The sequence below is a fragment of the Podarcis liolepis genome, assembly GCF_965112155.1.
Source record: "Podarcis liolepis genome assembly, chromosome: 14".
NCBI classification, from domain to species: domain Eukaryota; kingdom Metazoa; phylum Chordata; class Lepidosauria; order Squamata; family Lacertidae; genus Podarcis; species Podarcis liolepis.
In genome coordinates, this window is record NC_139569.1 from 27,376,353 (window position 1) to 27,389,634 (window position 13,282).

The 13,282-nt window shown below is 52.5% G+C and overlaps 1 protein-coding gene across 8 annotated transcripts in view; it reads left to right on the top strand.

Annotated features, from left to right (window-relative positions):
• The first annotated feature begins 5,482 nt into the window (after nucleotides 1-5,482).
• The window catches only part of TLE3 (TLE family member 3, transcriptional corepressor), a 49,148-nt gene continuing 41,348 nt past the window's right edge, over nucleotides 5,483-13,282 (top strand). For 2 of the 8 annotated variants that reach the window (XM_083475059.1, XM_083475063.1), the window contains exons 1-4: nucleotides 5,483-6,632; nucleotides 7,239-7,339; nucleotides 8,626-8,689; nucleotides 11,182-11,226. In XM_083475059.1, the coding sequence (XP_083331185.1) occupies nucleotides 6,609-6,632; nucleotides 7,239-7,339; nucleotides 8,626-8,689; nucleotides 11,182-11,226 (234 nt within the window). In that variant the 5' untranslated portion in view covers nucleotides 5,483-6,608. The remainder of the gene's footprint in view (nucleotides 6,633-7,238; nucleotides 7,340-8,625; nucleotides 8,690-11,181; nucleotides 11,227-13,282) is intronic. The other 6 variants (XM_083475058.1, XM_083475060.1, XM_083475062.1 and 3 more) reach the window with 3 other exon arrangements.

The window sequence follows — 13,282 nt, forward strand, 5'->3', positions numbered from 1 at the left end:
TTTTTAACTCTTGGAGCTGCTCCCGATAACTCTTTGGTCTTTCCCATTTTAGGATGTGGTTTCTCTTTCTCTCTCTCTCTCTGGCCATCACTAGATACAAATGGCATTTTTATTTATTTTTAACATTGAATACATTTTTGTTGTGGCAGGCTTTCCCACCTGGATATATGAGTCTTTACCACCATTGTCTTCTTGTTAAAGGTAAAGGGACCCCTGACCATTAGGTCCAGTTGTGACCGACTCTGGGGTTGCGGCGCTCATCTCGCTTTATTGGCCAAGGGAGCCGGCGTACAGCTTACGGGTCATGTGGCCAGTATGACTAAGCTGCTTCTGGCGAACCCCTGGAGCTGCTAGGTTGGCAGGAGCAGGGACCGAGCAGTGGGAGCTCACACCGTCACAGGGATTCAAACCGCCGACCTTCTGATCGGCAAGTCTTAGGCTCTGTGGTTTAACCCACAGCGCCACCCGTGTCCCTGTCTTCTTGTTAGGGTTTATTTTATTTATTTGCTACATTTCACCTCCCATCTTTCCTCCAAGGAGCTCATGACATACAGCATCCTCTGTATTATATTCACGGCAACCGGGTGAGGTAGGACAGGCTGAGGAAGGCCGTGATTGGTCCCCAAGGTCACCCACTGAGCTTCATGGCCCTGAGTCTCTACCCACTCCACCACACTGTCCTCTTTTAAATGTATTTACTGTTTTTGTGCTTGAAAGCTTTTAAAATGATCTCCTGGGAAAATCGCCCTAATCAATAAATTAATCACAACGATAACCATGCAGAAAACCAGGCCAGCTTCAGGGACTTGTCCCCACTTGATCCAGCTCCTCGTCTCCCTCCTGGATTCCATTCCGGAGTTCCCTGGCCGCCACCGCGCTCGGGGTGGAGGGCGGTTGTTGCGCGGTGTGGTGCCAGCCTCCCCTGCCTTGTGTCCCACGTGGGGCCGGCTCCCCGGCGCTCCAGCAGGCCTCCAATCGCGAGGCGGCTGCCCGGCTGCTTAGGCGGGGTGGGGGAGGGGAGGCGGCCTGCGACCCTGGAGCGCCCACTCGGCTGCAACAGGAACGGATCCAATTAGAGGCGCGGAGGAGAAGGCAACGTCCCCGAGTCGGGTGGGGGTGGGGGGCCCTGAAGACGCGGGCGACTAATGAGCTGCAGGGGGGAGGGGGGCTTCGGAGGCTTTTGTTTTTTTTGTTTTGCCCGGGGAGGGAGAGAACGCCTGCGGGGGGGGGGAGTCCCTCCATACTCTCATTTTCCCTCCCCCCCCATGTCCAACTTCAAAGCAAGCAGAGACACCCCCCCCTTCCTGCAATTCTGATTTGAGTCCCCGTTTTAAAAAGGGGGGGTCAATTTAGCAAAGGGGAGGGGGAACGTGGCCTATTAATTCCCCCTTTCCTCAAATTCCTTTAAATGCACACGCACATTTCACTTCCTCGCGGCAAACGAGAGAAACGGCCCCTTCATTATTATTATTATTTAAATAGAAGCTTCTCCCTTTGATGCATAAAATCAAATTGATATTTAGCCCCTCCTCCTCCCCTTTTTCTTTTCTCATTCTCTCTCTCTCTCTCTTTTTTTTAAATGCACGGCTCCCTTTTTACCACATGGTAGTGACAGATTGTTTGAGCTGGAAGGAGAAGCCATTCAGAGCTAATTAAGCGGCCCTTTCCAAGCAGGATCCGCGAGCGCCAGTCTCGGGAAGGCAACCTATTTGTCAGCGCTCGGGCTCCGGCCGCCCCACGTGCCTTTGACGGACAGGTCTCCCGGCTTGGAGTGGCAGCGGCGAGGCGCCCAGGCCAATGAGGAGCCGGCGGAGGGCTCTCTCTCCTCCCATTGGCCGGGCGCCGCTTCCCCGTCTCCCTCCCGCGCGTGTGGTTTGCTTTCCCCGCCCCGTTTCTTTACACGGCCGCGCCCCACGTGGGACAAGGAAGACGAGGAGGGGCGGGGCTCGCGCCACTCTCTCTCTCCTTCCTCGTGACGTCAGGCGAGGGGAGCCATTTTGTGCTTAATGGGCGCTGCCCGGGAGGGGCGGGCGGGAGCTTGGCCTGGGTTTCTCCTTCAATTAATTACTGCCTCTGTTCCTCCGCAGCTGGGAGCCGTCTGGGCCGGGCCTGGGCTTAAGGAGGGGACGGCAAAGGCAAGGCGGGCCCCCTTCAGCACCAGCAGCAATTGCCATTTGCAAATGCTCGACAAAAGCAGCAGCAATTTGCAAATGCTCCGGCAAGAGCCAGGGCCAACGGAGGCCCCGCAACCGCTTCGTTAGCATGCAAATGCTCCCCTTTGTCTCGCTGTCGGAGCTCCAGCTGAACTCCGCGGCGTGGGAACGGCCCCCGGCCCCGCTTCCCGGAGGCCCGCTGGACTGTGCTCTGCGCCTTGCGTTGGCAACCCTCGGGGTCCAGGAAGAGCTGGGCTCAGCCCCCAAGAGACCCTGGCTCCCTGGCTTTGGGAAAGGCACTCTGCGCACCGCCAGAGGCACTCTTGTGTTAGGCGCTGTGTAAGAAAGCTCTGCAAAGCAGGTTCGTGGTTTGGGAGGCTTAAGTCAGTGCTGCCTTTGAATCATCGTCATTGTATCAAGACATATCTAGGAGCACAACTCCAGCAATTAAGTTTTGCGCGCGCAACCTGTCATTTGGCTCATACTTGCTACCGCGGAGGAAAAGTGGCTTAGAATCCCCTGAAAGGTCCACGTTTCAGTCCCCCGTCTCATTGGTATCCCGGGGCACGTAAAGAGCGTTGTGAGCCCCGGCTAGGGATGACGCGGGACGATCGTGCCAAGAGGGGGTTTTTCTGAAACAACTAGGGGTTCGGTGTAGCTACCGCCGCTATCGGCTCCCCCGCTTTTTGGGGATCACGCGCAGCTGCTGCGCCGGATCCGGAAAGGGGGCGGCCCGGCGCAAGCAACAGGCTGACGCTTCTTTCTGGCCCTTCCGGGGCCTGCCTGAGCGGAGCTTTGTTGCAAATCGGTGCAGCCGAGTGTGTGACTTTAATGAAATTACTTTCCTCCCCCCCCCCAATTGAGGGGGGGCCTCCATCAAAGCCTCTCAGACTTTCAGAAGAAAAGGGAGCGAATAACAGGTAGCGCAGTGGGGGGGGGGGGGTCGTGTTTGCATAAAGCACAAGGCACCCCCCTCCCCCCCGTCCTGCTGGTGGGCACATCAAAGGCAGGGGGAGGGGCGGGCCCAGCGCCCCCCAGGAATTCTCCCACCGCCTGACTGCTCCCCCTCTCCCTTTGCAGCCCTGCCAACCGTTTTATCGGCCCTAAATCTTCCGAAGTGAAAACATTAAAATGACAAAAGCGATTTTGTTTGTTTTATAGCTTCTAATTGGGGCTGCTTTGCAGATCTAATGAGATTAGGAGGGAAAAGCGCTCTCGCGTTCACACGGGCTGCGGAAACAAGCACCGCGATTGTTGTCCAGACCGCGCTTGCCTCGTGGGGGAGGGGCACCCCCCTCGCCTCGATGGAAGGGTCGCCTCGGGCCTGGGAGACAGCGAGTGGGTGCAAGACCTTGCTCGCCCCTCGGCCTCGTGGAGGGCCCGGCCACCCAGCCTCAGTTTCCGTTCTGTCCAAACGCTTTGAATTACAGTCTACAAAAATTGTATCTGTATATTGCAGGGATTTCGTCTGGATTACCCTTGGGGATCCCCTTCCAACTCTACAATGTTATGATTCTGTAAAATTGTATCATGAGGTCACCTTCCAGTCTTCTTTCTTCTTCAATTTTTATTTTATTTGAAAAGCCTTCAATTTCCCTAGAAAAGTGGTCACTTGACTGCAGGCAACCAAACAAGATCGCTCAGGGGTGGAGTTACTCTGCTGAAAATGTTGAGTTGAAATATTTCTAGGCCGCCTGCCCGTGCAAGACAGTTAACAATAATAAAACAGGATAGAAAAATCAAGCAGAGGAAAGCGAAAACCTTCAAATCCTTCCCAAGTTAAAGGTGATAAAACATCCTTGGCCAGCTGCATCAAAACACTTTTCCATCCCAACCAGGAGGGATTCAAGGCTAAGCCGGTTTGAAGAAGCTTCTGAAGTGCAGTCGGTGTTTAGATGCACCCGCAGGGAGTTCCAACGGCCTTTTTAGATTCGGGAGGGAAACGGGCCTACAGGCCCTTGGCCATTCAGAAGGTTATGTTTGCTGATTCAGAGATCAAAGGGTGTTACCAGACAGGTGGCTATTGTGGGATGAGCTGGTATCTATTCCCCTCCTCCCCCACTATAATCCGGATTGTCCCCTTCTTAGGAAAATCTGATAAATTAAAAACAACACCCAGGCTGCCAAGGCAATTCGGTGAGAACTGACCATCCCGCTGCAATACTTATCTGCACCCAACACGTGGGAAGACAATTATGTTGTCTGTACTGCTGGGGCGGGAGGAAGAACTGGACTCCTGTCCTAAAAGCATTGTTACTAAAACAGCAACAAGATCTGGCAGCGCTACAAAGTCTTAAGGAACGGATGAGGACGGCGGCGGCGGCAGCAGCAGCAGTTCTTGTGTTATTACTTTGTATACCCCTCCAAGGTGGCGTATGACTTTCTTTGCCTCAGGCTCATTCAATTCTCACAACAACCCTGTGAGGTAGCTTAGGCTGAGAGAGCCCATGACTGGCCCAAGGGTCGCCCAGTGAGCTCCATAGCCCAGTGGAGGGGATACGAATCCTGGTCTCTCCCGGTTCGTAGTCCGATACCCTTAGATCACTATGCCATCTGACATCTGAAGGCAGCCCTGTTTAGGGAAGCTTTTAATGTTTAATAGGTTATTGTATTTTAGTGTTTTGTTGGAAGCCGCCCAGAGTGGCTGGGGAAACCCAGCCAGATGGACGGGGTATACATTAATAATAATAATTATTATTATTATTATTATTATTATTATTATTATTATTATTATTCCACCTTGGCTCTCGCATTCGATGGTCTCTCCTCCGCCTAACACGTTGTGCCCCCCACTCCAAAACCTGGATGGGCGGGGCGGGGCGCTTCTCTTGTTGCTATTCCCTCCTCACCTTCCCCGCCAGCCCCCGGAAGTGTACAGACAAACATACACAACTTCCTAACTCATCATCAGAAGCGGCCTCCCCCCCCCCACCGGGCGCGGTGGCATTTCACGTCGGATTATATCATCAGCCCAAACCGCAACCAAATGATCCCCGGGCAGAGAAGGAGAAGCCCCCCCCCCCACGCCTGGGCAGGAACCGTGGGAAAAAAAGGAAAAGGGAGGGGGCAGACTTGCTGGGGAGGGGGGCTGCAGCGAGGAAGGAAGGAAGGAAGCGGCCCGGCGTTGGGGGTGGGGGTAGATCGGGGGAGGGTCCGCTGCTCCGCTTCGCCTCCCTTTCCCCGGTTCGGACGCCAGGTGGCACCGAGAGGTTCCCTCCCTCCAACCCCCCTCCTCTCCCCGGCCCCTCCCGCACTCGACCCGGGCGCCGACCAATCACGCGGCGAGTGGCTGTGGCCCCCACGTGGGATCCCCGCGCTGTGATTGGCGCAGAGCTCGCTCAGCCCTTCAATTCATTTCTTCCTTTCTTCTCTGCTCGGCGTTTGCTGCTGCTGCTGCTTCGCCTTTCTCGGTCCTCCCCCTATTTGGAGCGCGACGCGGAGTTCTCGTGTTGCAGCGGCGGCGGCGGCAGCAGCAGGAGCCTCGCCTTCTGTGGGTGGCATTGCAAGGCCGGATTGGAGAAGTGGGGAGGGGGGGGTTGCCGAACGACGTTTGCTCGCGGCTTGTTCGGGGTGGGGGCCGCCGCTACAAGCCTTTGAGGATTTGCCTCCTTTGAAGAAGCGACCTCCCCTCCCCCCTCTTCCCCCCTCCCGCTCTCTTCGCCTCCATGACCGCGGCGACCCCGTCTGGATCCGGCTGCGCTTTCTTGCGACGGGGAGGACCGTGGGAAGGAGAACAAGGGACGGAGCCCGCCTGACTCGGCTCCGCGCGCGCGGGGATAGGATCTCGGTGGAGTTACTGCGAAGGAGAGAGAGTCCCCACCACCACCACCGAAAAACAACAACAATCCGGGCTTTGTTTTTCTTCTTCGTGTGGTTTTCTTGTCTCCCTGCGAGCGAGCGAGCGAGGAGGAAATCGTTGCAGCCCCGGCGGCCAGGGAAAGAGCAGCCGGGCGGATTTGCAAGGAAGTATCGCCCCCCTCCCCTTCCAACACTCCGCGGCGTTTGTCTCGTCTCCTGCTCTGCCCGAGGGAGCTTTTTCTGGTGGATCTGCTAACAAAAAGGAAAGCCCAGCCGTCCGCCGGCTTCGGAGTAGCTGCGGATTGTGCGTGTGAACGCGCTTGGGTGTAATACAAACGGAGGGGTGCCGTTGTTAAAGGGAGGCGATCGTATCTTGCCTTCTTCCTCGAGCGGCGGTGGGGGAGCCTTTCCGAGCCCGGGGAGGGGGGTAGGATGCCCGGAAGGGGCGGCGGCTCCCCCTCGCCCGCCATCGCCGCTGCCCACCCGGGGGAAGCCCGGCCGTCGTCGTCGCTGCTGCTGCTGCTGCTGCTGCGCTCGGAGGACAAGGGGGAGGCGCGTCAGGTTCCCGGCCGTGGCGGCGGCGGCTGCTGAAGCGCCCGCGCTCGCCTCCTTTGTCCAGGCTCCGGAGGGACCGTCGCTCCGATCGCGGGGCCGGCCATGTATCCCCAAGGGAGGCACCCGGTGAGTAGGTGGCGGAGTCGAGGGGGGGAGGGAGGCGCCCTGCTCTGCCTTCCCGTGGCCTTTGATCCGGATCGCGGCCCTGGGGGCTTGAGCCGCGTGTAAACGGAGCAGCGCCCCTTGGGGCCCGCTTGGGAACTCGCCCTTTTTGGGGGGTGGGGTTTGTCGTGGTGCTCTTTCCCCCCTCCAGGCACTCCCCCCTCCCTCTTCACTTTTCCCTCCAGCAAGCCCGCGGATATATGTGGGGCTGGGGGTGGAGAAGGAACGGAAGCACCGAGCCCCCTGCTAGTGGTGTCACAGAGAACTTGCTGCTTTAAAAATGTGGGGGGGGGGGCTTGTTTATATTTTTGGTTAATTGTGCAGCACCCCCTTTTAATCGGGGGAGCCAGGTGTCATAAGACTAGATTTTCATCAACCTCTTTTTATGTAGGCTTTTTGGGGGGCAAGGATTTGGGGGAGATTAGCGTGTAACTTGCACTTCTCCCCCAGTCCTGTGGGAGGCATTTTGGGTGCCCACAGCTGGGGTGTGTGTGTGTTGATGATGGGCTTGCTGCCCCAGAGGAATTACTGATAAACCTGGTGGGGGGGGCTGTCTTCTCCCCATTCCAGGCACCCCACCAGCCTGGCCAGCCAGGCTTCAAATTCACCGTTGCCGAATCCTGCGACAGGATTAAGGACGAGTTCCAGTTCCTGCAGGCTCAGTACCACAGGTAACCTTTCTCTGGCTCCTTCCTCCCACCTTGCAAAGGTGAAAGGCTTATTAATCCTAACAGATGCTGAAGGGTTAAAAGAGCAGGCGGTCTGGAGTGTCTTAGAAACCACAGAGCTGGCTGACATCCAGGCTGCTTATTGTTCTCCACTCTCTGTCAACTTGGGGCTCACCTCCCCCCTTTCACTTTCTTTAAGAACATTTGGGGGAGTTTCCAGAAAGGAGTTTTGCAGCCCTGTCTGCTAGGAACATCCATTTATTTCCTGCGCGTTGTCTTTGCTAGTTAGTAGCTGTTTAGCTGAAGAAAACAACCCCCTTGCCTTCAGATGTGTTCCTCTTCCCCAATGCTTGCTAAGCTGTTTTGATTGCAAGGAACACCCCAAGTGGTACCATCAAGCACTCTTAAGGTTCCTTACTTGCAGCCCAATCCCATCTAGGTTTTCTTGGGAGTCAGTCCCATTTATTTTAGGGGGATTTACTCTCAGATAAGAGGCAGTCCCAAGCAGGCTTCCATAGAAAGCCTGCTGGCACACAGTCAGAGGCTGTGTGTTTAACACCAAAAGTAAATTGGGCATGTTATTTCAGAGCTGAGAGTTTTAATCTGCACAGCTTCTAGGCATTTTTGGGAGGATTTGCTAAGAAGATCCCAAATTTTCATGCTAATTCCCCCCTACCTTTCCACCTCAATATCAGCTCTCTGGCTTTTAATTTGCTGACATCATTAAGAGGTTCAAGACAGGTCCCTTTTCAGGTTCTGTAATTGAAGCTCCGAGGGTAAGGCATAAAAAACCAAGCCTATTTCTTCAGATTTTTTTTTGCAACTCATCTGTCAGAAAAAGGCTGCCTTTTCACTGAGGGTACCTCCGATTTAAAGTACTTTATCACAATCTCCAGTAAATAAACGAACAAATGCCACTCATTGGCAGTGTATATAATTCAGGCTCTGCTGAATTTCCAGTGACACTTTGTTCATTAAAAAAATAAATCTAGTAAGTCTCTTGCCTCACAAGAGCTGTGCTTCACTCACCTGTAGCCTCGTGACTCTGTTTTGAATCGGCTCTGTGAAGGATCGAGTCTCTTGGAGCATATGCAGAGTGCATCCTTTTTCATAGTTTGCATGTCTGCAGAGTTAATGGGGAAGGAAGGGTTTCTGGGTGAAAAGGTGTGACTTTCAGGTACCCTTTCCTTGACTCTCCCTTCACCCCACCCTGGCTGTCTTGTTAGCAACTTGAGTGTTTCTGGGACTTCTGAGTTGTGATGGGTACCCTCTCTCTTTTTCTTTTCTAGTCTTAAAGTAGAATACGACAAGCTTGCGAATGAAAAGACAGAGATGCAGCGCCACTACGTGATGGTAAGAGAGACTCTTTGATGGCGACTGTTTGCCTGGGGAAAACCGGACTTCTCTGACCCAGGCTGGGTCACTTGGAGTTGTAACCCAAAACATTGGGTGGACGGCTTCTTTCGGAACTCACGGGGTCTCATATGAGGTTCCCGTCCCATTCTGCTCCACAAACCCTTTTCTACCTATCCCCCTTTGTGTGCCCTTGTGCTTTCAGGGAAGCACTTTAACACACCTGGCTAAATGGCCCATGTCCTTAGGATTTTCTTAGGCAGTTCTGAGCGCTTTCTGCTCTTCTATGGAATATGCCGCTAATATGACAGGTTTTTCCATATCTGAAAAATAATAGCTGTTGGCTCCCTGCAGACATACGTGAACAACCGCAGTGTTTATAAGCCCTTGGTGGTGTGGTGGGTGCCCAACCTGGGCTTTCGCTTCTTTGCCGCAGGAAACTCCCCAGAAAACCCCCGCAACCCCAGGAAATGCCTTGATTCAGCTCCTCGCGAGTCCCTCCTGGCCCAACAGTTAACTCAGCCCAGCTGTAGCCAGTGCAGCCTCCCCAGTGGGATTTGAGTCCCCGTAGCTGTGTAAATGCCTAATCGCTGCGGTGTGTGGTCAGTTGTTGCTTTTGCTACAGGAAAGCCTTTCCCGGGAAGTGGTCCTTGCAGTTGCTAATAATCCCTGTGGTTGTGGCAGCTCCGGGAATGCCAGAGGTTAATAGCCCTGGCAGAACCGAGTATTGGGGAATGGCTGTCAGAAACTGATCGGCCGTGCGCAGCTCAAAGGCATTTAAAGGGTCCTTTTTGTGGTAAATGTGATGGATTGGCTCTTGCTGGCTATATGGCAGAATAGTTGAGTTGAGTCTAACTATTCGCCATGTTACTCCTTCCAGGCATGGTTGGGTCTGACCTCATTGGGAGCCTCATGAGCACACCAGATGCCCAAATGAGGTTTTGCCCTCCTTCTGCCTCCCCCCCCCCAAAAAAAACCCCTGGGATTGTAATGCAAGGCTGCAGGGGACTTGGATCAAGGGCATCTCATTTTCTCAGCTGGGTTCTCACTGAGGTGGTCTAGGCTGCACATTTTAAAAGAGCAGCAGACTTTCTTGTATGTAGAACACCAGGGCAAAGGGGTCTAGTTTCTGTTTCTCTTTAACTTGCTGGTTTCATATTTGGAGGAGGTTGAGGCCTGTGAGACACCCACACCCACCCGAGGAAAGTGGTACAGTCCTGAAACAGGTTGACCACTTCTGGTGTGTCTGTGGCCTCCAAAATGTCCCCCTTTCCTCCTGTGGCTGGCGCACATCAAATGATAGATTGTGGCCACCCTGTAACAAATGCAGCTCATGGGTGGTTCTACTCAGAAATAAGACCCACAATGTTCACTGGATTTTGCTCCTGGGGAGGTGTGCCATGTGGACAGCAACTCCCATCACCCTTCTCCACTGGCTGTGCTGTGGACTAACACATCTGGAGAAGTCGGGATTGGCTGTGCTCTTCTCAGTTGCACATAGCACAGAGTGCAATTGGTCCTACCTCCTTTGTGCGTATAACATGCAGATATACATGTCCCCGGCTTAGCATGCATGCAGCCAGTCCCTGGAGTATTGAAAGGGCTTGAGAGCTACTGTGGTGTAGTGGTTAGAGTGTTGGAATAGGACCTGGGAGACTGGGTTCAACTCCTCGCTCAGCTCTGAAGCCAGTCATGGGCCTCTTGGGCTAGCCTACCTCGCAGGCTTGTTGTTGAGAGGGAGAACCTTGAGTTCTTTGGAGGAAAAGGTGTATAAATGCTATTGACTCAATAAATTGGAAACCTCACAACAATCTGAGGAGTTGAGTGGTGTTATGTCAAATTGTCTGTGTGTCAGGGTGTGGGTGAGAGGGCATGTCTAAAGCAATGCAGGGAATTCCTGGTGTGTTGCCCCATCCCCAGCTGCTGTGCAGCACAACCTTTAATTAACAATTAAAAACACCGTGTTCATCAATGTAGGACACTTGGATCCCGGCAGAGCCCTTTTGGACGTAGGCCTTCCTGGTCAAAGGTAGCGGGTTTTCTCAATCCCGCTTTTTGAAATCCCTTAATGACAGGTGCTGCTTATCAAATAAGCGCCTTTCTGCATGTGTGGTGTGTTACACCCTTGAGCTGTGATGTTGAACACAGCGCAGAAATAGCTCAAGATGTCTCCCCAGAGCCTGTGTGGGTTGTCTTGCATCCAGGAGACAGAGAGCACGCAGTTCACGACTAGAGCTCTCCTAAGCGGCTTTCGGAGAAGAGGCAGGCGTGTCAAAGCATTGTCATCTTGTTAAAGATATGTCAAGCAGGGCGGACACTCTGCGGCTGCAGCCGTTTCTTGGGCTCCTGCAAAGCGAGAGGAAACCTTTCTTTTCTCCTCCTGCTTTGCTTTGAGATACTGGCTACCATATTCAGGATGCTTCCAAACATTTATTGCATGATTAATGAAGATCTCTCTCCCCCCCCCCTCCCCATTTTTTTTTCTTTTTCAGTACTATGAAATGTCTTACGGCTTGAACATTGAAATGCACAAGCAGGTGGGTGTCTTTGCTTACTATGTCCCTGTTCAGTGGTCTGTTGCCTCTCCCCTCCCTCTCTTCGGCTACTTCAGGAACAAGGCTTGGGGGATAGAGAGCATTAAGCTGTTGCCAGGGAGATTTGTGCGAAAATCAGGGCAGTGCAAATGTTGCCCCCTTGGACTCGATTCAGAATGACTTGTGGAGGTGAAGAGGTGTGCACGACCGTGGCGTTTATTTGGCGTTTCAAATTCCTTTGTTTTCGTTGGGCTTTGGAGTTGTGGAACTCTGACCCTTTCGCAACTGTGGTTTTGAGCAAATACTTGTGTTTTTGCGGTTGCTGTGTTGCACCAGAGCAGTCTTACTCCCTCCACCCCCATCTCTCAGCACCTCCACATCCTGCCCCTTCTCCAACCAAGTTGCACTTTCCTCTTTTGCAATGCCCGTTTCTGTCGCATGATGTGTTGCAATGCATTGGTGACCTCACTGCTGTGGAGATCCCAGGATCGCAGAGGTAGTTTGTCTGCTGGCACCTTGGAATGCACCACGGCAGTGGGGTGCCGTTCACATGGGATCCTGGCATAAGGAGATCTGTGGGGTTGGAGAGCACATCAAGTCCATCAGCTGACTGACAGCGACTGGGCTGTGGTCAAAAGTTGGAAGCATTGGCCTGTTTAACACAACTGGCTTTTATAGCTACTGTAGTTTTGATTTATTTCTTTTTTAAAAATTCATTTAAAATAAATAAAAGCTGTAGCCTGTACCCGGATGGGTAGAAACCAAACAAAAGAGTTCAATGACCTACTTACTCATCTCTTTTTTTGGAAACCTCACTGCGTGTTGCTTAAATTTTATTCCAGGATAGCACAGTTTTTTTAAAAAAGCAGCAAAGTAATTAGCAGAAACCTGGAGCATTTTGTGTTTAAAGTCACTTTTGTTGTTTTAATGAAGTTGATGCTTAATGAAGTTGTCAAGCACCCAGGTCTTACTGAAAGTTGTAATTATCTCTTAGAACATTGTCCAGGGGTGTGTGTGTGTTTGGATGGTGTCCTCAGAAAGATTGGGTTATGGAAGTTGATTTTCTGTTGCAAGTTTAATTTGGTAGAGTTAATAGGTTCGTCCTTGTTTCATATGTGTACACAGCCCTATGATGATAATGTGAAGGGCAGTGTATTAGTATTCCTCTAAATAAATGAGTGTTGATAGAAATGTGCTTTGTATGTGTTCAAGGGCGGACTTTTTTGCTACATAATCTCACCAAATGCCTGCTTCTTAAAAGAAGGGGCAGAGCCAAAAGGGAGTAGACTGTGGTACATACATAGGGATGGATAGAAGGTAGATGAGACTGTGAAAGTGGTCATGGAATCCTAGAATTGGAAGGGACTCTGCGGGTCATCTAGTCTCACCCCCTGCAATGCAAGATTCCCTAACAGATGATCACCCAACCCCTGTGGAAAACCTCAAATGACTCCTTCTGAGGGAGTCCGTTCCACTGTTGAACAGCTTTTGCTTTCAGAAAGTTGCTCCTAATGTTGACTTGAAATCTCCTTTCTTGCCATTTGAATCCATTGCTTCAGGTCCTACCCTCTGGAGCAGCAGCAAACAAGTAATTTGGTCAGTGCTTGTAAGACAACCTTCTCCAATTTGGTGCTGTCCAGATGTTTTAGGACAACCATTCTTATTAGCCCCAACCAGCATGGAGTTGTTGGCCAAAACAACTGGAGGGTACGGGGTTGGCAAAGGGTGCTGTAAAAGATCTCTCTCCAAAAAACTTGGACCACTAGGAATTTGGAATCCTTTCCCAACCCCCTACAGCTCTGCCAGATCCCCTTCCCCTTTTCTTGGTAGCCACAGGACCAGAAAAGCTGTCTGTGACAAAAGTTCAGACCCCATAGTCATATTCGACTGAACTGCCACCATTTCCCGAGAGTGACTGGCTTGCAAAGAGTTAAACTCCTCTTCCAGGCGATAGCATCTAATGACTATTGCAGCCCCACCTGTTTGTCTGGCAAAGAGGCAACTTCTGTCTTACTCTAATGGCTCCCCGCCCCCCCCTTCTCCCCCGCAAGGGCAGAAC